The sequence below is a fragment of the Salvelinus fontinalis genome, chromosome 17 (genome assembly GCF_029448725.1).
Source record: "Salvelinus fontinalis isolate EN_2023a chromosome 17, ASM2944872v1, whole genome shotgun sequence".
In the NCBI taxonomy this organism is placed as follows: domain Eukaryota; kingdom Metazoa; phylum Chordata; class Actinopteri; order Salmoniformes; family Salmonidae; genus Salvelinus; species Salvelinus fontinalis.
In genome coordinates this window covers 22666716-22692751 of record NC_074681.1, presented here as the reverse complement: position 1 = coordinate 22692751, position 26036 = coordinate 22666716, and the positions used below count along the sequence as shown (strand labels likewise).

At 42.9% G+C, this 26036-nt stretch overlaps 1 protein-coding gene across 2 annotated transcripts in view; it reads left to right on the top strand.

Annotated features, from left to right (window-relative positions):
• The window catches only part of LOC129813990 (tensin-3-like), a 77870-nt gene that overhangs the window by 11712 nt on the left and 40122 nt on the right, over positions 1-26036 (top strand). For both annotated transcript variants that reach the window (XM_055866687.1, XM_055866686.1), the window contains exons 2-13: positions 2863-3033; positions 3483-3533; positions 3866-3988; positions 4528-4592; positions 6119-6202; positions 7011-7123; positions 8964-9024; positions 9186-9261; positions 9482-9611; positions 9767-9832; positions 10404-10505; positions 21050-22312. In XM_055866687.1, coding sequence (XP_055722662.1) covers positions 2884-3033; positions 3483-3533; positions 3866-3988; positions 4528-4592; positions 6119-6202; positions 7011-7123; positions 8964-9024; positions 9186-9261; positions 9482-9611; positions 9767-9832; positions 10404-10505; positions 21050-22312 — 2284 coding nt within the window. In that variant the 5' untranslated portion in view covers positions 2863-2883. The remainder of the gene's footprint in view (positions 1-2862; positions 3034-3482; positions 3534-3865; positions 3989-4527; positions 4593-6118; positions 6203-7010; positions 7124-8963; positions 9025-9185; positions 9262-9481; positions 9612-9766; positions 9833-10403; positions 10506-21049; positions 22313-26036) is intronic.

Sequence of the window (26036 nt, the reverse complement as noted above, 5' to 3'; positions counted from 1 at the left end):
TTGTTCGTGAGGGCGCCTATCATATACCTTCAACCTCCATGTGGAGAAAAATTCCTCAATCGGGTTAAGGAAAGGAGAGTATGGGGGTAAGCACAGGGTGGTAAATTGTGGATGGGCCTGAAACCATGCTTGCACCATTTGAGCATAGTGGAACCTGACATATCCCACACAATGACATAGGTCATGCCATCAGCTCTAAAGACCTGATTTAGCTCATCAAGGACGGTTACATTCAAACAGCGAATCATGTGGCTGCCTGCAACTCAATATATAGAGTATAAAGAGTAGAGAGCTTTAGATGTTGTTCGACCTAACATTAGAATGGGCAAGATGCGTAATCTAAGCAACTTTGACCCTGGTATGATTGTTGATGCCACACATGGTGATTCCAGCATCTCAGAAACAGCTGCCTTCCTGGGATTTTTACGCACTACAGTCTCTAGAGTTTACAGAGAATGGTGTGATAAACAAAACACATTCAGTGAGCGGCAGTTCTCTGGGCAAAACCACCTTGTTAATGAGAGAGGTCAGAAGAGAATATCCAGACTCATTCAAGCTAACAGAAAGGCCACAAACGCTCAAATAACAGCTGTTTAAAACAGTGGTGTGCAGAAGGGCATCTCTTAATGTACAACACCGTGAATAATTCAGGCTGTTGTGGAGGCAAAAGGGGGTCCTACCCAGTACTAGATAGATGTACCTAATAAAGTGGCCGGTGAGTGTACAGTAATGTCAAATCTGAAAACATGGTCTGGAAAAGTGGTACATGGGACCATAGAAACAGTGTCTGATAAAGAATGATGATGAAATATTACATCCATAGATAATGTAGTCCAATTGGTTCATGTTCCACGGTAATTGGTGTCAATGGATCTCGTTATCCTGAAACTTTCATGATCTAAACATGGAATATTGTTCGTCAGTTTCCGTAAAACTATGCATTAAGAGTAACGCAACAGTTACTTATCATTTTGAGCAGTTGTATCAATTGATAGTTAGATCATTGTAATGAAATGAATAGACAGTCATCTCAGATGTAATGTGTGAATTGCATTTTGTAATGGTATTACTTTGATGTTATGTTGTGTCATTTTGAGCATGTGATTTTAGTTCAATGAACAAATGATCTTAGCTTTATGTGTATTGTATCCAAGCAATTGGAAAAAATGTTAGAGTTTTGAAAAATTTACATTTTGATCATTGGTTGTGAGTTTTGTGTCTAGAGTTTTGAAAAATGACATCAAGGTTCCGAAATTAGTGCCATAGTGATTGTAAAAAACTGTAACAGGCACATTCAGGCCTTTTCACTGTTAATCACAACAAACAATCAGGTGACCGGACTGAAACCCGACATTTCGATTCACTCCCTTTATCGTTGGGAGTGTGTGGTGTTGGGGTGGGAGCAGAAATAAATTCCAAGCTGACTATTTGTGGTCATCCTGTTGGTCTAGATTAGATAGACAGGCATGCAATAGACTGACACGTAGACATTGAGAGTTTTGTTGTTTCGTAATTCTATCTCTACACAGCCATGCCAAAGCTATCCCTCTGTGGTAACTAACGTGAAATAAATACTGATCTGAGTGTGTTATGAAACTTCTATCGGTTTGATTCCTTACTTTGATTCTCGTTGTTATAAAACTGATAGAATGGCCTAAAAATAGAACATGATTCTGATGTGAAAATGATTCCTAGAAGAATTCACGCTGGGATTTGTATTGTGGTATTTTGGATGGATGATCTTCGCAGGAGCGCCAGTTAACTGCCTGCCTGTTGTTTAAAGAATCACTTCCCTATTCCCCAGCTGACAGGAAAGACAGAGCACTAGGCCAAAACACAGATCACAGATGGATAGATAAGAGATGTGTGGATGAGTGGGGGAAGCCTCTCTCTCCCGCTCTCTTTCTCTCTCCCCAGCAGCTACACCGGAAGTTCATGACCATGAGGTCAGAGGAACATGCCATATTTCAGGGCTACACAGCACATGACTGGTTTCAACTGGAAGACAACAGAGTTTTCATGTTTCCTTTTGTTTCATTGTTGTTGTCTGTCTTGTTTTTTTTTTTTTTTTTTTTTTTTTTTTTTGTCTTGTTTTTACTGGGCGAACTTGAGAATGATCAGTTGGTGACTATTTCCTTGTTTTCATATTCAAAAACAGTTACTTTTTACATGGATTAAATGGAAATTAGGAATACAACTAAAGTGAACATAGAAGTGGAAATAGTGTTTCATCATCATCTGCAGTAACCTATCATGAGGCATAATGGCAGTCAGTGTGGCACCTGTGCAGACAGACAGTTAAATGTAAACAGACGTCCTTCTTTGTCATACAATCTACAGTAGGCCTGTGTTCCTATTGTAGAGGTATCAGTGGGGTGGCAGAGCACAATGGCTGACACCAAGGACTTTGCTCATCAAACATTGACTAGAGTGAAAACATGCATCCTGTCAATGGGCAGAGGAAAGTGTGTTGCAGGCCCTGAGGCATCTCTCTCTCTCTCTCTCTCTCTCTCTCTCTCTCTCTCTCTCTCTCTCTCTCTCTCTCTCTCTCTCTCTCTCTCTCTCTCTCTCTCTCTCTCTCTCTCTCTCTCTCTCTCTCTCTCTCTCTCTCTCTCTCTCTCTCTCTCTCTCTCTCTCTCTCTCTCTCTCTCTCTCTCTCTCCTCTCTCTCTCTCTCTCTCTCTCATCTCTCTCTCTCTCTCTCTCTCTCCTCTCCTCTCTCTCTCTCTCCTCCTCTCCTCTCTCTCTCCTCTCCTCTCCTCTCTCTCTCTCTCTCTCTCTCTCTCTCTCTCTCTATATATCTCTATACCTCTCTCTCTCTCTCTATCTCTCTCTCTATCTCTCCTTCCCTCCCTCCCAACAGGGAGAAGACCCAGATGTGAGAATGGATGAGGGATACGAACTTGACCTGACCTACGTGACTGAGCGCATCATCGCCGTGTCCTTCCCTCGGACATGCTCAGAAGAGATCTACCTCAACAATCTGAAGGATGTCACACGAATGCTCAAGTCCAAGCACGCTGATAACTACCTGGTCAGTTAACACTACTCTTGTGCATGTGTCTCACACCATTCTTCATCTCACTTGTAGTGCATAGACTATTGAGATACCTAGTCCTTTCTGTCTTATCTGACATCTTGTGGCAGACATCATATTTATATTAGAGTGAGATCATTAAAGTTTATCTAAAGTTTGCTTTGTTTATTTGGTTTAAAGTGTGACTGTTATTCACCCTATGTCATTGTCTCATTGACACATTTTGTGGTTTCTAGAGAAGTGATGTTGACAGGACAAGAGCCTACTTTAACCTCAGTTCAACCATTTAGTGTGGAGTGCTGTGAAGCCTTCTTTAGTTCATATGGGAAAGAGGAAGTGAAAACGGTTGAAACAGTTACTTTTTAATAAGATAGTTATAAAAGGCCTATAATAAAATTGCAACATAAATGTATGTATTCATGTGTACATATATTTTTTCTTTCTAGATTATCAACCTGTCGGAGAAGAGACATGATCTCTCTAAAATGAACCCTAAGGTAAAGCAACCATACTATCTTTTTACGAATGTGCAACATAAACAAAACATAGGGCAAGACACGAGGTGCTGAAGAGATACAGGTATCAACAAACTGCAGAATGACTCGGCTGTATTTGCTATAGCTAAATCAATGAATATAAGTGGCCACATGGATCTCAACCGTATATGTTTGAACAACTGTCTCACTAGATAACCCTTTGATTTAGAAAGGCTGTCTCTAGGATTTCTGGAGACTCTGTGCGTGCTAAATAGATTGTTTAGGTTGTATAGAGGTTTTATTGATTAGAACTATCTATAACAGAGTGTGTGTGACTTACCTTGTGTTTGCAGACTCTGGACACGGGCTGGCCTGACCTGCATGCCCCTCCTCTGGATAAGATGTGTACCATCTGTAAGGCCATGGAAGGCTGGCTCAACGCTGACCCTCTACATGTGGTGGTCATACACTGCAGGGTGAGCATAAACATCATCACTCTGTCATCACCCTCTCATCATCTCTCCGTTATTTTCTTCTGGACAAAGATCACTTGTCTCACCGTATCATATAAAGTCACTGTCCAGTAAAAAATCGAACTTATTTAAATTCTGTTAACTCATACCCAAATAATGTTGTTGACTTGTCTCATACTATTTGTGGTCAAAGCATACATTTGAGCAAAAAAGAAACACTTCAAAAACACAACCTCAAACTTATCTCAAACTGACCATTTCCAAATGTTTAGCTATTTCCTCATGCTGCTGAGGAAATAGCAAGCATGTACAATCAGCTGTGAACTCGCATGAATATTTTTAATGACCGGTATACGCCCACACCATTCTATAGTTGGGGTACGCCCACGCCATTCTATAGTTGGGGTATGCCCACACCATTCCAACACAGTGTTTATTTATAATCTAATAACACTACCTGTTACTGTTGCAAATGATTATGCCTAAGCATTGGCACACAAATATGAATGAATTTGACATCTTGTCTCTGTCTTGTATTTCAGGGTGGGAAAAGCAGAATTGGAGTGGTCATCTCATCGTTCGTGCATTTCACTGACATATCTGCCAGGTAACTGCTGCAAAAAATGCCATCTCATGTAGCTTTTTATCAATATTTTCATTTATTGAGGTTTAGCATTGTGAAATATGACTTCACTCTAACCAAAATATCTGACCTCAGGAGTGAGTAGCACTGATTGAATGTTTGGGTCCAAACTCCTTGTCAACTACAACCAAATATCTCAGATAAATATAGGCCTAGAAACAAAGTTCATCTATTTCACTGTCTGACCACTACTGGCCCACTCAGCCCTTTCACTGAATTCCACAGTAATTCAGAATGTGAGTCAAACAATCAATACTTATGGTTGTGGGATCAAAGGCAAGTCACAAGTCATGAGTCACGCTTACAGAATTACACACTCTGAATCAACATAGACAATACTAGACAGTCATGACAGTCAGCTTATGACAGAAACTGCCGTTTATCACAAAGGTCAACGTAATTTTCACTGAATGGAGCTGGAAATTAATTTAGCAATTAAATATGAGTTTCAGTAAGGCACTTCAGTAGAAAATAATTTCCCCTCGAGCACATGCAGTTCTTCTAAGTGGATAAAGTTACACAAACAAAGATGAAAGTCATTTACACTCTGAAAGGATATTCAGAGCAGCTGCAACTCAGCTAATCCCTAAAGTCAAGAGCTGACTGCAAACATTTAGCGAGAAAGTGGTTTATAAGGTGAAGGGAAGTGCTGTGTGTGTTTGTGTGTGTCTTGTCTTATGCGCTTATGGAGATCCTTTCTGCAAACAGCCCCCGTGTGATATGGGTACACATTGGCGCAGGCCTTGCTAGGGCAGGCCAATCAACGTGGGAGAGAGTGGGGAGAGAGAGACTGATAAAGAGGGAAGGGGAGAGAGAGAGTAGAACAGAAAAAGAGTGAGGACTGTGAGGGAAGGAAAGAAAGTGAGGGGGAAGAAGAAGAGAGGCAGAGAGAGGCAGGGGGATTTAGAGGGAGATATATGGTGGGGGAGGGAGAGAGATGGAGAGACAGATGAGGAAGAGAGAAAAAGACGGCGAGAGAGACCTCTAGTGAAAAGCCTCCAGCGCCTGTTGGTTTTAGGCCTGTTGGTACAGCAGTAACTGGCTACACACTCTGACCTCTTTCTCCTCTCCTCCTCTCCTTTTTGTTTACTCTGGATTGACTTTCTCTCTTCATCGCTGTCAGTGTGTGCATGCTCACGTGTGTGTGTGTGTGCGCATGTGTGTATGCGTGTGCATGAGTGCATGTCAGAGAGAAACAGGATATGTATTGAATAAGTTCCAATGTTTGTTTACAGTGTGAGTACCTCCACTCTGTCAGCCAGGAGGGTCTCTGGTATAGGCTGAGGACTTACGCTCAGTTCAGTTTAGTTCACTGTTCCCTTATTTAAAACTAAAGGTCTTAACTAAAGCTTACTTACCATCATTGTCAGGAGTGTTTACCCTGTCAGTGCTTAAGCCTAAACAGTAGAGTAAGTCAGTGTTTAAGCCTAAACAGGAGGAGGGTAAGTCAGTGTTTAAGCCTAAACCATGTCTGTGTCTGTCTCACATAGTGCTGATCAGGCCCTGGACCGCTTTGCAATGAGGAAGTACTATGACGACAAGGTCTCAGCATTGATGACACCTTCTCAGAAAAGGTATGGCCTCTTCTCAGGCACAATATTCATCTACTCTCTAGTACTGAGGAAATGCTCATTGTGTGATATGGATGGTGAGGTAAAGGTGTTTTCCCACACCCTCCTTCATCTGCCTCCATTCCTCCCCACCCCTTTACACACGCACACACGCACGCATGCCCACGCGCACGCACGCACACACACACACACACACACACACACACACACACACACACACACACACACACACACACACACACACACACACACACACACACACACACACACACACACACACACACACACACACACACACACACACACACACACACACACACACACACACACACAGGTCTATACACACCCCTTTCTGCCCATGTTAGGGCAAGTTCAGGTCCCAGTCCCACCAAGACCAATAGAAAACCTATTGCGTGTCTTAGTCTTGTTTGTCCATTCCCATAGAAAAGGGCCTGTGATAGTCACTCCATTGTGTGTAATTGAAACAGAATGGGATCCTGTGGTGACCTGGTGCAATCTAATCCTGCTGCATCACACTGAATCCCTGTGACACAGTCACGCTGTGGGCGCCTCATAAAGAATATCCCCATCACAAACACACAGGCTCAATGCATCTCAGAGCGGTCCTTTTCCCATGTGTGCTTCAGTAACTGGGTTGCAATTGTCATGGATGGACTTATCCGTTGATGTCAGTGTTGTAAGTGATCTGTTGTTGTCCACTGTAACCTACATGCAAAGGGGTTTAGTTAGTGAGGATCATCTAGCTAGCTATTGTGTGTATTACTATATCTCTTCTATTATTTCATGCCAGGTATGTTTGGATCCTGAACAGCCTCCTGAGTGGGTCGATGAAAATGAATGCTTCTCCACTGTTCCTGCATTGCATCATTCTTCATGGGATACCCAACTTCAACCCTGCAGGAGGTAACTGAAAACACTCTTTTGTTCACCTATTGGCCGACTAGGAGATACAAATCTAAATATCCCACTCAGTCAATTTGATCACTATGTTGCAGAAAACGTTCCTACAATGCAGGATATTCGAAACTTGTAGTGTATCTGAGTTTTAAAAAGGCTTCTGAAGTTTGTTGTTTTTACTTATAGACATAATTTTCCCTTACAAAAAAATGTAGGCATGCCTACAGTGTGGAACGTGCGGCAAATCTGTCAGTGAACAGCATGCAGCCAAAACAGGCTTTTTGCAATATTTCAAATAGCCAAACATTGCGGTAAAACACAGGTTTGAAAGCAAATGCTGCTGAAAAGAGAATCTGTCTATTCTGTCTGTAGGCTACCAAATATGTGATCAACTTTTAAATAGGCCTATTGAGCGAACAGCATTGTTTAACAAAGTAAAACAAGAGAGACATAGGCTTTTGGCATGAGCGCATTGGCCATCGGCGGTGGGTGAGCTCAAATCAAATCAAAGTTTATTTGTCACGTGCACCGAATACAACAGGTGTAGAACTTACAGTGAAATGCTTACGTACCGGCTCTAACCAATAGTGCAAAAAAGGTATTAGGTGAACAATAGGTAAGTGAAGAAATAAAACAACAGTAAAAAGACAGGCTATATACAGTACAGAGGCTATAAAAGTAGCGAGGCTACATACAGACACCGGTTAGTCAGGCTGATTGAGGTAGTATGTACATGTAGATATGGTTAAAGTGACTATGCATATATGATGACCAGAGAGTTGCAGCAGCGGAAAAGAGGGGTTGGCGGGTGGTGGGTGGCGGAACACAACAAGATAGATAGCCTGGTTAGCCAATGTGCGGGAGCACTGGTTGGTCGGCCCAAATCAAATCAAATGTTACTGGTCACATACACATGGTTAGCAGATGTTGTTGCGAGTGTAGCGAAATGATTATAACGCTGCGCATCATTGGGTGAGTCAGTGACACTGGAAAGCTTTTTTACACTATAATTTCCTCCTCATATTGTACAATATGTCTCCACACACACAGGCCCAGGCTATTGATAGATTCAAGACAAGGTTGTTTTTATTGATCTCAGATTCTCAATTTGTGAGGTATTTAAAAAGATCATGCTGAAGTCTCCAGTCATCTTAAACTATGTAGAATTATGTAAAAGGATACATTTTTCTCAGACCCTCTTCTGCAAGCGCCTCTACTCTACTGCTCTATGCCAGCATGCAAAAGCGATGATATGCATGCAATGCTTTATTATAAATATGAATTTATATATTAAATATTAATTTCACTTGTTCATAAATATTAATTTATAATAGCACCCCAGGTCAGCCCCCTCTCGGCTCAATTTACAAATGAAACACTGGATGGAACTACTGGTACAAACCTCTGTTAGAACAGCAGTTGACCACAGTGGAAACATACAGAACATGTTGCATGTGACATGCCTATAGGTTGCTTGAGAGGCTGCCAATGTCACACATGATGCTTACATAGAGATATGCCTAGTAGCATCTTAGAGAGACTGACACAATTTGTCAAGTCGCAAATTGTCAGGTCAGATTTCCTGTGCGTTCTCTGTAACAGCCCACAAGAAGCTTGAGGGAAAGGGTTTATGCCATTTTATTAGCAATACATCTAAGAAATTACGACTAACTGTCACTTGATACCAACATGAATTAATACATGATACAGTATAACATAAATGAATTCATGATGCAGTATATTGATACAATGTCATTTCAAAAGGTCACCTAAGCATAACACTTGTTAATTTTGATCCCCGCTCTTTCTGCTGAATTCCACTCTTTTCTATTTCTCTTTTTTTAAGTGTGTCGCCCATATCTGAAAGTCTACCAGGGAATGCAAGCTGTCTACTCCTCAGGGGTCTAGTAAGCATACATTTAACAACTTGTTTTCAATTTTTTTTCACAATAAGTGATACCATTTTCTTTGAAGCATAATTGGTTGTTGTTCTAATTCACTTTCTGTGAATGTCAGTGATTGGTCATAGACTGTTCTCTCTGATTGGTTGTTTGTCTCTATTACCCAGTCACATTGGGCCTGGACACAGAGACAGGATATGTATCAGTCTGGAACCTGCTCAGCTGCTAAAGGGAGACATAATGGTAAGAACAACTTCTCATAGCATCACATAACATACCCTATGGAATGTACTGGGTATACCATACAAAAAGAATGATGGAAGTCATGATAGATAACATTAACAGAAGACTTACACATTTAAAATGGTAAGAAACATAGCAGATGCCAACAACTGACTTAATAAAGGTCACATGAATACCCACACAAATTGCTGTTACACCCTGTCTCCCCCTGTTCCTGCAGGTGAAATGTTACCATAAGAGTGATGTCACTTGGGAGCGTGAGGTGATCTTCCGGCTCCAGTTCCACACGGGAGCAGTGCAGGGCTACAACCTGGTGTTCGAGAAGGAGGACATGGAGACTGCCAATAAAGGTATACACACACACACACACACCTGGAACGGCCTAGAGAATGTCTCTGTTGGACTTCATTTTCCTTTATAAAAACCACATATGCAGCATCATTCATCTTTCCGTTGCGTTCCAACGCAGCCACACTCACGGCATTCCTTTGTGTTGACTCTGCAGAACCTAGATTTCCTGATTACGGGAAAGTAGAGCTTGTGTTCTCCGAGGGCCCGGAGAAGATCCCAGGTATTTTTCTAACTCCTTAACCCAGTTAGAAAAGCAGGAGGTGCTTTCACTACCTAGCCCCACTACCATGGTGCTTTCACTACCTAGCTTCCCCCTCGATCCCCCCTCCTTCCCCCTCTTCCCCCTGCCGAGATGAGGATGTCGAATTCCGTAGAGGGGAAATGTAGTGTGAAGTGTGTACTGACAGATAGGTAAAAGAGCATAGCATGCCCTGCCTCCCAGCCCCACAGGAGGGCGTGTAGGGAGTGTGTTTGTGTGTGTATGTGTGTGCGTGCGTGAGTGAGTGCGTGCGTGCGTGTGCGTGTGTGTGTGAGCTCATGCATGTGTCCGAGCATATGTGTGGTCTACACAACTAGTAAAAAGTAACATTCCTTCACCTCTCAAATTGAAGATGAAAACACTCCGGCCACAAATCACTTCTAGGAAAGAAACAAAAAAGGCTTCTTTCCAACAGTGTTCCTCAAAAGTTTAAACCTATAAGATTGCCCCACTGATCCCTTGCTGTTGATTGGACCATATAAGAACCATATAAGAGCATCTCAGAGTGAATCCTTGGTTTTGATTGGTCTAGGTGCAGAGCGCTGGCAGAACGGGGCAGACGTCAGTGTGGACTATAACACAGCTGACCCTCTGACACGATGGGACTCCTACCAGAACATCAATGACGGGGAAGGTAACAGCAGTCACTCTGACTTATTTCTCCTCATTACAGTGTGGAAGATACAGCTTCCAATCACTCTAACTTACTATCACATGATCCACCATAACTAACAAACAAGTTCATCCAGTTACCAAGCCATATGTGGGTCAGTAGTATAGCATGTCAGTTTTATGAGTTTTAGGAGGAATCTGATCAGTAAAATCTCTGGGCCACATGTAGGCTATCCCTGTCAGGAGCAACTCCTTAACCAAGCTCCAGTTTAACCAACACAGGTACACTCAGCTAAAACCAATCAAACCGCATCTGGTTCAGTCAGTGCTTATTTTTTATAAATGAATGAATGGATCATTCCTTAGAGAGCCAACCCACTGGGCACAGATGTCAATTAAGCATCTTTTCCACGTTGGTTCAACATAATTTCTTTGAAATCACATGCAAACAATGTTGATTCAACCAGTCCGTGCCCAGTGGGAAGTGATAACTGCAGTATTTTTTCCAGTGAAACAGATCTCTCAGCAACCCTGTAAACGTCATGCTAGTCTCAGTACTGCAGAGCATGACAGATTCATAGTCCTATGCGCTGGTTGGCCCACCTCATTCTGTACTGTATCATATAGGGACCACAGCGTGATTACATTAACATACACACAGTCAGTCGTCACTGGCCTGGTTTATGTGGCAGTGGGACCCATTACTCATAAGAAAGATTTGCACCAGGGCAAGTTGTATGGAAAAATTCTTTATTTACTATGGCGAACAGAGGATATGAAGGATAGCATCTCCTTTTGATGAACCAAAGGCACAGAGATTCTCATACTGCTAAGAATGGCCATGTCAATCTCAGCTTGGGTTAGGGTTAGGAAAATTCTAGTGAGATGTTTCAGTAGGTCTTTTGGGTTGTTATTTGCTAGTGACGGAATAGTGCTGCTACCATAGGGCATACAGCAAGCCAGGGGTCATAGAGAGAACGGGTAGTTCCCCAGAGATTTCTGTTGTTGTTGTAGTATCAAATTAATAGGCATGCTTCAACCAACCTACTCACGCAGGCGCGGGTGTGCTCTCTCTCTCACACACACACACACACACACACACACACACACACACACACACACACACACACACACACACACACACACACACACACACACACACACACACACACACACACACACACACACACACACACATACACACACACACACACACACACACACACACACACTGTCAGGGCGTCCCCTCCTTGCTGTGGTGGTTGCTGCTCTGCCAAACCTCTCTTCTCAACCGCGGAATTCACAACAACCTCCCAGAATAGAGCGATATGGTGGCATTAAACCATGAATCCACCCAGGCCCGTTATACAATAAGCATTTATATATAACACCCATAGAAGCCATTTGATGATAAAGACAATTTGTTATATTGCTTTATTTAACTCAACTACACAACTTTTATGTTTGAAGTGTTAGATCAAGAGTCTCTGGGCGCGTAATGAAAGAGCACATTTTTTAAATTAAAATATTAATTAAAAGGCATACAACAACAACCTAAACAAAAAATAAAAGTTTTGCTTTGAGGCATTGCTGTGGAAAATGTACAGCCTTGTTTTCTCATGTAAACTCTAGATTGGAGAGGAAAGACTGGGAGCTCTACAGGAATTCAGCAGCTACTTACCAGTCCATTGGCATCTCCCAGTGTCCCTCTGACTAGCTGACAATCAGTGGGTTAAGGGAAGGAGGAAGTACTCTTGCCATTTTAAAGACTGCTTACCACCTCAGTGTTATGTATGTGGAAAGGCAACATCATATACTTCAATGGCTTTTTAAATCTAATCTATTTGAAATTTGGGTTGATCTTCTAATTAAGTATTGTGTTTGAGTATACCACGGTGGAATGATCTTTAAAGAGGGATATACGAATAGGTCCTTTAGAAAAAAATCCTTATTGATATAGCTGTTGTTATTGTATCAATCAATTAGATTTCTTTACCAGGATTTTCTTTCCAGGATTTTCTTTTACACAATACTTTACCTCACAGAACTTACTGGAAACTGAACTACTCTTTCCTGGGTAAATGTCCTCTCCATCAACAGAAACAAATCCAGCCAGTGTTTGTTTTGTTTTTTAGAAACTCCCTTCCCGTGTACATGAATCACGGGGTGTCCCTGTAATCATTACCAGGTGTGTCAACAACCGCCTTTGAGCCTATTCGCAGATAAAGCCTAGACCCCAGTAGACTTCTCCAGTACTGAGGGCCCATCTCTCTCAACTCTGTTTCTGCCTCTAGCTCCCGGTGTGTGAGTCAGTGAGTCAGTGAGTCAGAGCCATTTAACAGGCCAGCTGGATTCATGAGGAATGTTTTAGCTGAGGGCTGTCTGGCTGGGCCCCAAACGGAAGCCTTAAAGGGAAGATTGCAGAATTAGGTTGCCGTTAATTAAACATTCTGATTTGCTTCATCCTTCCAACTAAATGTCCCTATATGACATATCACTTTACATTTGCAATTTGGGCAAATTTTGTATTTTATCAGAATTTGACTGAAGTTATAGAAGTACATTTTTAAGAAATCTGACATAAAGAGGAGCACTAGAGGAGCAGGGCGAAACTGTCCACATAAGACGGTAAAGACCCACATCATGCAGTCCTACTATTGTTTTTGAAAAAATATTTTGGCACTCTGAATAAAGGGAACATCTGACCATATCCTGTGATTTATTTATTCTGTATTCTTTTTTTTGAAAACACATACAGCTCGCAGGCTTTTATCATAGCCCTTTTACACCCCTGGCTTACCCCTACTAGCTAACCACTAGCAGCCTTGAAACACATCACTTATTAGCAGTTCAGCACATCAGCATTTCTCCTACTGTTAGATATTAGACATTGAAAGTTTATAGCCAAACTGGCTAAAACTCTGTTGTTGGCCGATGGTAGCTATAGCTAGCCACATGCTAACCTGCGTGCTACCAAACATTGGCTACCATGATATCCTGCAAGTTATATCGGACAATAAAGATCAGTCAGTTTAGCAAAAATAAAGACATAACTTGAAATAAGGAATTACGTTAATCCGATTGGTATTTGACATTTTACAATTTACAATTTAAAACATGCAGTATTCTGTTGATGGAGTTGCTGTAGCTTGCTTTCTAGCTAGTTTCCATCCCCAAACACCATGCTAGATCTGTGTGAGTGGGACAGTTCGTTCCGCATGGCCAGGTGCACTTACAGTGCATTCGGAAAGTATTCAGACTGCTTGACTTTTTATTACATTATTATTTTTTTTATCCCTCAGAAATCTACACACAATACCGCACAATTACAAATCAAAAACGTTTTTTATTTTATTTTAGCAGATGTATAAAAAAAACCTGGAAATATCACATTTACACAACTATTCCGACCCTTCACTCAGTACTTTGTTGAAGCACCTTTGGCAGAGATTACATTCTTGAGTCTTCTTGGGTATGACGCTACAGGCTTGGCACACCTGTATTTGGGGAGTTTCTCCCATTCTTCTCTGCAGATCCTCTAAGCTCTGTCAGGTTGAATGGGGGGAGCGTTGCTGGAAAAATGTTTTCATGTCTCTCCAGAGATGTTCAATCGGGTTCAAGTCCGGACTCTGGCTAGGCCACTCAAGGACATTCAGAGACTTGTCCCGAAGCCACTCCTGCGTTGTATTGGCTGGGTGCTTAGGGTCATTGTCCTGTTCGAAGATAAAGCTTCGCTCCAGTCTGAGGTCCTGAACGCTCTGGAGCAGGTTTTCATCAAGGATCTCTGTACTTTGCTCCGTTCATCTTTCCCTCGATCCTGACTAATCTCGCAGTCTCTGCTGCTGAAAGAAATCCCCACAGAATTATGCTGCCACCACCATGCTTAACCGTAAAGATGGTGCCAGGTTTCCTCCAGACGTGAATCTTGACATTCAGGCCAAAGAGTTCAATCTCGGTTTCATCAGACCAGAGAATCTTGTTTCTCATGGTCTGAGAGTCCTTTAAGTGCCTTTTGGAAAATTCCAAGCAGGCTGTCATGTGCCTTTTACTGTAGAGTAGCTTCCGTCTGGCCACTCTACCATAAAGGCCTGATTGGTGGAGTGCTGCAGAGAGGGTTGTCCATCTGGAAGGTTCTCCCATCTCCACAGAGGAACTTTGGAGCTCTGTCAGAGTGACCATCAGGTTCTTGGTCAGGGTTCTTGGTCACCCTGACCAAGGCCCTTCTCCCCCGATTGCTCAGTATGGCCGGGTGGCTAGCTCTAGGAAGAGTCTTGGTGGTTCCAAACTTCTTCCATTTAAGAATGATGGAGTCCACTGTTTTCTTGGGGACCTTCAATGCTGCAGAATTTTTGTTGGTACCCTTCCCCATATCTGCGCCTTTACACAATCCTGTCTCTGAGTTCTACGGACACTTCCTTCAACCTCATGGCTTGGTTTTTGCTCTGACATGCACTGTCAACTGTAGGACCTAATACAGACAGGTGTGTGCCTTTCAAAATCATGTCCATAAGGCTGTAACGTAACAAGATGCTGTAACGTAACAACATGTGAAAAAGGTAAGGGGTCTGAATGCTTTCCGAATGCACTGTATATAGTTGGCTATCTTGGTTTTTCATAATCTACCAGCAATATAACATGACAAAACTCTTTGGACACTTTAGTACCTACAGATGAGGTCAGAAGCTTACATACACCTTAGTCAAATATATTTGAACTCAGTTTTTCACAATTCCTGACATTTAATCCAAGTAAAAATTCCAGGTCTTAGGTCAGTTAGGATCACCACTTCATTTTAAGAATGTGAAATGTCAGAAAAATAGTAGAGAGAATTATTTATTTCAGCTTTTATTTCTTTCATCACATTCCCAGTGGGTCAGAAGTTTACATACACTCAATTAGTATTTAGTAGCATTGCCTTTAAATTGTTTAACTTGGGTCAAATGTTTCGGGTAGCCTTCCACAAGCTTCCCACAATAAGTTGGGTGAATTTTGGCCCATTCCTCCTGACAGAGCTGGTGTAACTGAGTCACGTTTGTAGGCCTCCTTGCTCACACACGCTTTTTCAGTTCTGCCCACAAATGTTCTATAGGCTTGAGGTCAGGGCTTTGTGATGACCACTCCAATACCTTGACTTTGTTGTTCTTAAGCCATTTTGCCACAACTTTGGAAGTATGCTTGGGGTCATTGTCCATTGGGAAGACCATTTGCGACCAAGCTTTAACTTCCTGACTGACGCCTTGAGATGTTGCTTCAATATCTCCACATAATACGTATATCCATAATATAATATAATATATCCACATAACAATGGTCATTATGGCCAAACAGTTCTACTTTTCTCCAAAAAGTACAATCTTTGTCTCCATGTGCAGTGGCAAACCATAATCTGGCTGTTTTATGGCGGTTTTGGAGCAGAGACTTTTTCCTTGCTGAGCGGCCTTTCAGGTTATGTCGATATAGGACTCATTTTACTGTGGATATAGATACTTTTGTACCCGTTTCCTCCAGCATCTTCACAAGGTCCTTTGCTTCTCCTTCCTGAGCGGTATGACGGATGCGTGGTCCCTACTTGCGTACTATTGTTTGTACAGATGAACGTGGTACCTTCAGGTGTTTGGAAATTGCTCCCAAGGATGAACCAGACTTGTGGAGTTCTACCATTTTTTTTCTGAGGTCTTGACTGATTTCTTTTGATTTTCCCATGATGTCAAGCAAAGAGGCACTGAGTTCGTAGGTAGGCCTTGAAATACATCCACAGATACACCTCTAATTGACTCAAATGATGTCAATTAGCCTCTCAGAAGCTTCTAAAGCCATGACATCATTTTTGGGCATTTTCCAAGCTGCTTAAAGGCACAGACAATTATTATTATTATTATTTTATTTTTTGGGGGGGGGGGGGGGTGGATCAGCTTAATATTGCGGAAAGAATGTTGCTTCCAATGTAATTGTCTGCATCATTTCCAATCCCCCATATTTTTTGGGGTAAATATATATATCCATTCACGTATGCATACATATACACATATATACATACACATACCTACATAGACATACATACTTTTTTTAAAGACACAGACAACTTAGTGTATGTAAACTTCTGACCCACTGGAATTGTGATACAGTGAATTATAAATGAAATAATCTGCCTGTAAACAATTGTTGGAAAAATGACTTGTGTCATGCACAAAGTAGATGTCCTAACCGACTTGCCAAAACTATAGTTTGTTAACAAGAAATGTGTGGAGTGGTTGAAAAACGAGTTTTAATGACTCCAACCTAAGTGTATGTAAACTTCCGACTTCAACTGTACTTACCCGATTCACATCAATCATTGAAGCCACCTGCCGTAGTAGCACCGGTGGTGTCAGTGGACTTGAAGCCTACATTGACTGTGAGCACAGAACCGATTTTTAGCCTCAGCTTCATGGTGAATCCACTCTTCCACTGTTGGTAGCCATCAAAATGACTGAAGCACCAGGGGTTCCCCTCCTCACAAAGCGGTCAAACTTCTCACATTTCGGACAAACATGCATGCCGGTAAACAGTGGTTGTAATGCACTGACGCTACCATCAGGCCGTTCCCTTCTTTACATCAAAGCCGCAATTGATTGTTGGTATATGAGTTTTGATCAATGTAATTCAAATTGCAAAAATAGAAGTGCATAACATATTTTTCTTATACACTGTTGCTAAAAGACCGTTTAGATGGAATTTAATCCATCTGCGTTGTTCATTTTGTGGAAATATATTGTGCAACCTTCCCTTTTACGGCAGCTAGGCCAGGGCCTGGCCAGAAGGGATAGAAATGAGGATGATGATGGTCATTAAGCTTCATGACTCACAGGCCTGTCATACAGTAGGAGAGGAGGAGGAGGGATGGCAGATGGTAATAACAGTAATGTGAATGGAGCAGAGTAAGAGTAGAGTAATTTCAAAGGTGTAGCAACAACAATCCCTCTGGGGGTTAAGAATAGTTGGCTTCAGAGCAACAGTTTTGCAGCTACATTCCCATTTGCCCTAATGCTTGTTGAGTGTGAAGAGTGTTTTATAACCCCATAATAACTTAAGAAAATGTTCAATTTCTAGCCAAAAGTTGTTTGATGAATGCCTGCATTCCTCCCCACCCCACCCCTTTACACACACGCACACACACACGCACACACATGTGCACACACACACACTTAATTTGCTCACACACACATAACAAGCACCACGCACGTGTATCCGATGTGAAATGGCTAGCTAGTTAGCGGGGTGCGCGCTAATAGCATTTCAAACGGTGATGTCACTCGCCCTGAGAGCATGAAGTAGTGGTTCCCCTTGCTCTGCAAGGACCGTGGGTTTTGTGGAGCGATGGGTAACGATGCTTCGTGGGAGGCAGTTGTTGATGTGTGCAAAGGGTCCCTGGTTCGAGCCCAGGTAGGGGAGATGAGAGGGATGGAAGCTATACTGTTACATTGATGCTGTTGACCCGGATCACTGGTTGCTGTGGAAAAGGAGGAGGTCAAAAGGGGGGTGAGTGTAACCGATGTGAAATGGCTAGCTAGTTAGCGGGGTGCTCTTTTTGACAAGAAATAAAGGCATTTCACTGTACTGATGCAAGTGACAATGAAAACTTGAAACTTGAAGTTCTAGGATAGATGAAATGGGTCAAAGATGAAGACCACCAGATGGGACCATACTTGGTTAACCACCCATGGACCTCAGCCATGCCCGTGTGTGTCTTATGATAGACAAAAACAGTAGAAACAATTGTTGAACCCCATAATTGAGGTTAGGGCACATCTGTTTCCACGCTGTGTTGTATTCAGCACGGATGGCAGACATGTCATTTCATAATACACCAGAGTGAGAGAAAAACAACCTGGCTATCTGGGCAGAGGGCCCAACTAGAAGGCAGGCTAGCTCTAATGAAGTCTCTCTTTATAGTGTGAAAGAAAGCGGGAAGGAGGAGAGGAGAAGAAATGTTGTTTTCAATCCTCAGATCCTCTCTGCTTCTCTCAATTCAATTCAATTCAATTCAAGGGGCTTTATTGGCATGGGAAACATGTGTTAACATTGCCAAAGCAAATGAGGTAGACAATACACAAAAGTGAAACAAACAAAACGAATTAACAGTTAACATTACACATACAGAAGTTTCAAAACAATAAAGACATTACGAGTGCCATATTAAATATATACAGTGTTGTAACAATGTACAAATGGTTAAAGCACACAAGTTAAAATAAGTAAGCATAAATATGGGTTGTATTTACAATGGTGTTTGTTTTTCACTGGTTGCCCTTTTCTTGTGGCAACAGGTCACAAATCTTGCTGCTGTGATGGCACACTGTGGAATTTCACCCAGTAGATATGGGAGTTTATCAAAATTGGATTTGTTTTCGAATTCTTTGTGGATCTGTGTGATCTGAGGGAAATATGGGTCTCTAATATGGTCTCGCTCTCGCTCTCTCATACCCTCGTCCTCTCTACCATCAGGGTAGTCCCCTGATGCAGCCGGGCTCGAGTTCGGGTTACAGCTCAGCACCGGGCCCGCCCCCACACCATGGCCCCTCCCTCACCCCATGGCCCCTCCCCACTTGTTTACATTCCTCAAAGTCCCCCCTGTGTGGAGTGCAAATACTCTCACCTTCCTTCTCACTGCTAGCAGGACCAGTATGTGTGTGTGGGAGCCTACTATCTGTTTGCTAAACTTCACAGTCCTTATTTATCCCCTACTGCTATCCATATCTTCCCTCTATTTCTCAATTTTGTTATGCGGGAGATGGTAGTTGTCTACTGCTTGCACTTATTTACCTGCAGCCGGTGAAGGAGAAGGTAAGAGCTGTGGCTGCATTCTATTTTGAAGAAGGGGGCCTTGGGGGAGTAGGAAGAAGGGGGAGAGAAGTGGGAGGGTAACATACTCAGGCACCAGAGGGAGAGAGCGAGAGAGAGGAGGGAGACATCTGTCTTCAGAATTGTTACTACCTTTGCGTTGTAATGTTGTAGAGGGATCTGTTGGAATCCTCCTAGGAGTTCTGTTCTGACCTGGAATGTAGCCTGCTGAGGAGGCCTGAGACTTGCTGTTGAGAGCCGGATGTGAGTTCAAGAGAACCCTGTGTGTGTGTGTGTGTGTGTGTGTGTGTGTGTGTGTGTGTGTGTGTGTGTGTGTGTGTGTGTGTGTGTGTGTGTGTGTGTGTGTGTGTGTGTGTGTGTGTGTGTGTGTGTGTGTGTGTGTGTGTGTGTGTGTGTGTGTGTGTGTGTGTGTGTGTGTGTGTGTGTGCGCGTGCGTGTCTGTGTCTGTGTCTGTGTGTGTGTGTAGCAGTGTAGGGGGAAACCAGCATAAGGCAGGGTAGAGGAGGAGGGTATCTTTTATCATGCGTGTCTGGTATTCAGATCCTACAACAGCCCTATTGGCTTGACTGAAAGGAAAGTACTTAACGCACCAGATTGAGACAGAGGCACCAGGGTCATGTTGCTAACACTCCTTTGTTGAGCTAGAGGAGAGTGACACTGATTGTGGAATGGCGCTTTTACCCACGACTTCAACACAGCCTTTGCTTGCACATGGAATACGTCTAATGCATTGAACTGCATTCTGTAAGCATCGATTGCTTGTCTTGTTAGCTAGCTAGAACTCTTTAATTTTTTCTTCAGTAATCTATTCGAGGAATGAGTGAGGGCGATAGATTTGACTGTGCTGCTTTGATCTCTGACTGTGGTTGTATTTTTCTGCCCCGGGTTTAACTGGGCTGTTTAGACATATGTTGGAGGGTCAAAGGGTAGTGGGGATGGGTTGGTAAATCACCCCACAGTGAGGAATGCAGAGATCAAACACTGTGACTGACTGACTGACTGGGGACTAAACATCACTTTGTCTCTCCTATATCAGCACACAGAGAGACAGATGGATGGCTTCTTGGCTTTCATCACCAGTTAGTTATATAACCTGAACATGAGGAACACCGTGCAACACAATGTACAAATGAGAGTTATAGGTTTTTCATTCGCAAAATAATGTGGCTGATGGTTAGAACTTGGGAGTTCTTGGAGTGGGATCAACTCTAGCCTAAATCATTGTTGGTTGGTGATACTTTTGTGGTTTTATTTAATCAGAATGGTTATATTTTGTGATGAGTTTGTTTTGGTTTGAGATTGAGGAGAGACCATTCTGTGCTGTACTGTTGTCTAGAAGAACACTCTTGTCGTGTGCAGTTGAAGTGCTGATAATTCCCTTGCTTTGTTGTTCTTACAACCTGTAGCCTACTCATTGTCCACCAGCTCTGGAAATGTGGCATACTTTTGAGTTAATGTGTGTGTTCATTTGAATGTTTGTGTGTCAAAAGGTGTGAGTTTGTGTATCCCTGTTTGTTTTTATCAGCGAGCTGTACTTGTTCATTCCATGTGATTGTGAATGTGAGAACTTATTTGTGTATGTGAGAACGTGATCGTCTTTGTGGTCATGTGAGCGTCTTTGTGGTCATCCACCTGTATGTGTGTGTGTCCATGTGTGGTCATGTCTGTGTGTGTGTCTCCGTACCAGCTGACCGTTTGAAGACGCTCCATCTCTTGTCGTTCCAGTGCCTCGCTCTCAGGGCCTGGCCCAGGACAAAGCAGCCCTGTCCAAGAGGAGTGCTAACGGGGGAGGATCCACCAACATGACCCTGAGCCGTGGAGCCCACCGAGCCACCTCTATCACCAGCAGCCCCGACCACAGCGACCACGCCCTGTCAGCCAGCAGCGACTCAGGCCTGTCCAGCACCTCCCTGTGGACCGACCGACCCCCAGCTCCCATCACCACCAGCACCAGGTCCCAGCAGGGCCCCAGCCGCCAGGAAAAGGCTCAGCTGAAGCGCCTGCTGAGTGGATTCGGCTTGGAGGAACCCTCCCGAGAGGTTGAGGAGATGTCTGAGTGCGGAGGTGGAGGGCCAGGAGGGGTGGCCTTCCAGAGACTGGTCCAAGTCCAGGTGCATGTCGTCGGAGACCCGCGGCCCCCCAGGGAGAGGGAAACAGACATCCTGGATGACCTGGTCCTCCTGTCGGGTCACGACCTGCACAGTGTGGACAGCCTGGGAACCCTGTCATCGTCCTGCCACAAGAGCAGCCAGAATTCCCTGCTGTCAGATGGCTTTGGCAGCCCCGGGGGAGAGGAGCTCCAGCACCAGCCCCAACACCACCACCCAGCCCCTGCAGCCATGGAGGAGTACGAGAGGGCCTATGCTGAGGCCCGGAGGGGCTGTCTGGGCCAAAGGAGTGCTTCGATCTCTGCCTCCACCCCAGCCAGCACTGTTCCCATGCCCAAGCAGCAGGTCTACCTGCAGGGCAGCTACTCCACACACACCTGGGTGCGCCAGCAGCAGATGGTAGCAGCCCATCAATATGCTTACCTGCAGGCCGAGGAGGGTGAGGAAAGGGAGAGGTACCCAGGGGACAACAAGCAGCAGGAGGGAAGCCCACCCAAACCACCAGCCTCTACAGTGCCACAACAAAGCTCCGTGCTGAGGATGGACACTGCTGTCCAGAGAACGGTGATGGCCCTGCCACAAACTCACAATGAGCAGTCTCCTGCGGTCATCAACAAGAACAAGCGAGACGAGGAGTTCAACTCTTTGACCGTGGACATTGATAACTCCATCGACCAGCTCAACCAGTTGATTATGGACCTGGACCCCACGTTCATGCTGGTCCCCACACGCTCCAGCTCGGTCAAGAGGAACGGAGGTACAGGGATGCACGTGAATGGCTCTGCCACCACCACCGCCACCTCAACAAGCTGCCCCAATGGAGTCAGTCACAGACTCATGGATAACAGTACAACCCCACTGCAAAGCACACAGCAGTCAGGTAAGACAGACAGAAAGCTCTGGGTGTGGTGGTGGTGGTGTGGTGATATGAATGGTGGTGGTTAGGGATGGGTGATATGGCCAAAATCTCATATCCCGATAAAGGTCATTTCACCTCCCGATAATGATACATATCACGATATAGCACATTTTCTGTAAATTCAATTTATAAATAAGCATGTAACAAAATATAAAATATGAATGTATAAAATCTAAAAAGGTAAATAGAAAACACTTCAACTATAGTTGCAAACAAAATAAATGTAGGCCTAAAATATATCTATATTTTTTGGGGCCTTGCCTGTTTTGCATGTTATTTGGCATTAATACGTGTCACATATCAATTTGCATTTGGTACCTTGGCTCGAGTGTTAGCACCAACTCACGAAACCCCTGTTTCACGACTGTGTAAATTGGGGCCATGTCTTTGTTGATGTAAGTTGTAACGGCAGCTGTTATCTCAGTCCATCTTCGTGATTCTTTGCCATGTGGTGTGCCGCGGGCAAAAGCCTCTTGCAACGTCTGAGTCGGGGTTTTGTTTTGAGCACTTGACTGTACTTTTTGGGGGTCTCATCCGTAGACTCTCTCTGTACTGTTTCACATGATTCTTGCGTAGGTGGTAAAATAGTGGTGTTTGAGCCTGTTGTTGGTACCGGCCTGCGGCATATTTTGCAGTGGACGGTTTTCTGGTCCGTGTCAGACTTTTTATATCCAAACCACGTCCATGCGACCGAAGTTGCCCCTCTTTTAGGTACGAGCTCCATGTCTCCATGCTCTGTCTAACGTTCACTGTCTTCCATGTTTGTTTGTGTTGCAAATTTCCACAAAGCGTCGTCCAATTGACGAAAAATATTGCCGTACAGAGTGTGATTTGCGACACAAATAGCAAAGTTTCATGAAAAATGGTGGTGGCAGGAAATCAATGAGACAGTCAGATTTGGTAATGCATCTGTTCTGGGAGAACTTCAACATGAAATCCTCACTTCTCTTACAACATAGTGTTAACTTTAGCAAAACACACGTTTGCTCTCTCTCCCACCTGGAGAGCTGTTTGCCAGTGTAAATAGCAGGGTTCCTGACAGCTTTTCAGATGTTTTCAGCTTGTTTTTGAGTCAGAGGCCATTGTCGAGGCTTGTCTGTGTACAGCTATCTCACTCAGGAATCAGAGGGAGAGAGAAGGCTGTCATCAGCTCTGTAGATCTAGGCTCACACATCTCTAGAACATTCATACATGTGTGACACTATACTGCTGTCATGGAATGTCTTTGAATGTTCCTCACACGTTCTCAGGCCCTACTTGTCATTTGCTCACTGAAGCCACTTTTATCAGTAGAAACACCAGCTTTATGTTTCTTGCTTTCAGAAAACAGTGTCTTCATGTTAAAGGGAATATTCCAGCTGTCGGTGTCAGCAGGTCCCCTTGCATGTTACCATCTAAAATAATAAAAAAACAGAAGTGGAGGAATATTCTATCTTATTGTATGTTTTGAACATTGCAATAGTTTTACACAAAACCCTTGGCTTATCTTTAGTTCAGAGGCCAAATATTTCCCTCTGGCAGTCTGGATATTATTTTGGTCTATTCATGGACATAGACGTTGATTCTGAAACACTGTGCCAAAGAATCCTGGGAGTGTTCAGTGCTTATCAGTGACTGAAAAGTAGCCTACGTCTCCCACCAGCTTTGGATCTTAGCCATTCACAGTATTTTGGTCTGTAATCTGAAACCAGCTAATTTCATTATCTCACTTTTGTTCGTTTCCCTCTATTAGTGATATGTACAGTATCTTGCAGATAACTATTCAAATGTACAGATTTAATCTTACGCACTTACTAAAACCACAAATGTTTTGTATTTTTTCATTTCACCAAACTTGGCCGTGTCTTCTCAGTTGTTGAACTTGTGAATGTTGATGACTCAAGTACAAGCATGCAGTGCAGTTCATTGGCTCTGGAACTGTGGTCCACCATTTTGTTTCTACCTGGAGAAAGTGAGTGCGGTCTGGCTGTCAGTAGAGTGTGAATAATGTTAAGATATGTACCAGGAGCAGCCAGGGGGCACATAAAGAGGTTAGCGCAGCACGGGGAGGAGGGCCCTGGAATTTCCAAGAGAGGAACAAGTGTGCCTGCCCTGAGGCATCGCATTTTCCATCCGATTTCAGAGACTTGTACCTGTCCGTGCATATCCGGTACATACAGTGGAACATCCAGACTGACAAACACACAGCACAGTACAGAAACATATACAGATGTAGCACCTTAATTTGATCACTCTTGTTGCTGAGAAATTTCCTGCACAGCAGGAAATGCAAACGTGTAGTGTATTTGAGCTTTAGAAAGGCTTCATAACTTTGTAATTTCCACTTTGAAATTTCAGGCTTGATTTGCCCTAACAAAAAATGTTTCAACACCAACAGAAATGTCCATTAATTATAATCCACATAATAATTCACATTTCCTGTTGCTAAATGAGGATTTTCCTGCTGTAGCAAACTGGAGGAAATTTAGATCCTATATCTGTATATTGAGTCTGTCGATGTGTAGATGAATAATGATTAGTGTTAAGGTGAACATGGTGTGCAGGTGAGTTAAGGCTAAAGTGTGAATCATGTGACTAACAGTGGAAAGGAAATAGCTTTTTGGTTCAGGAACAAGTCATAATGTGACTGTACATATAGTACAAATCAAAAGTTCGGACACACTTACTCATTAAAGCTGTCATCAAGGCAAAGGGTGACTACTTTGAAGAATTCCAAATATAAAATATATTTGTTTAACACTTTTTTGGTTACTCTATGATTCAATATGTGTTATTTCATAGTTTTAATGTCTTCACTATTATTCTACAATGTAGAAAACAGCAAAAATAAAGAAAACCCCTAGAATGAGTAGATGTGTCCAATTTTAGATTTGTACTGTATAAGTACACACGACTTGGAAAGGTACCTCTGTTATGTTAATGTTTTACATGTATGGGCAAAATCACAAATTGTATCTTAACAGACAGACATAACTGCTGTAGCCATAGATCACATGTGTAACGCAGCTGTATAGAAGACATACACAAACACTGGCACACTCATAAACACTCCACATAAAACATTCTGAACATTACAAGCAAACTCACTCTACGACACAGCTACGACACTGTTGTGTACAACTTAAGCCCAATTATAAATGCATGAATAGAGTTGTGTTTTGACTCCTTTTCTTTGTTGAAATAGGCTAAGTACTGTCGTACTTCAAATCAAATCAAATTGTATTTGTCACATGCGCCAGATACAACAGGATTAGACTTAACCGTGAAATGCTTGCTGACAAGCCCTTCCCAACGATGCAGGGTAAAAAAATATATAATAAAAGAATAACAGTAACACAAGAGGAATAAAATACACATGAATGTAGCAATACATTCCAGATCAATGTGCAGAGGTATGAGGTATTTGAGGTAGATACAGTGGTTTGCGAAAATATTCACTCCTCTTGGCATTTTTCCTATTTTGTTGCCTTACAACCTGGAATTAAAATATATATTTTTGAGGGTTTGTATCATTTGATTTACACAACATGCCTACCACTTTGAAGATGCAAAATATCTTTTATTGTGAAAATGTCACGTTCGTTGATGGAACGATCGGACCAAGGTGCAGCGTGGTAGGTGTACATCTTTCTTTTATTGATGACACCGAAAAAACAACAAATACAAAACGAAACGCACAGTTCTG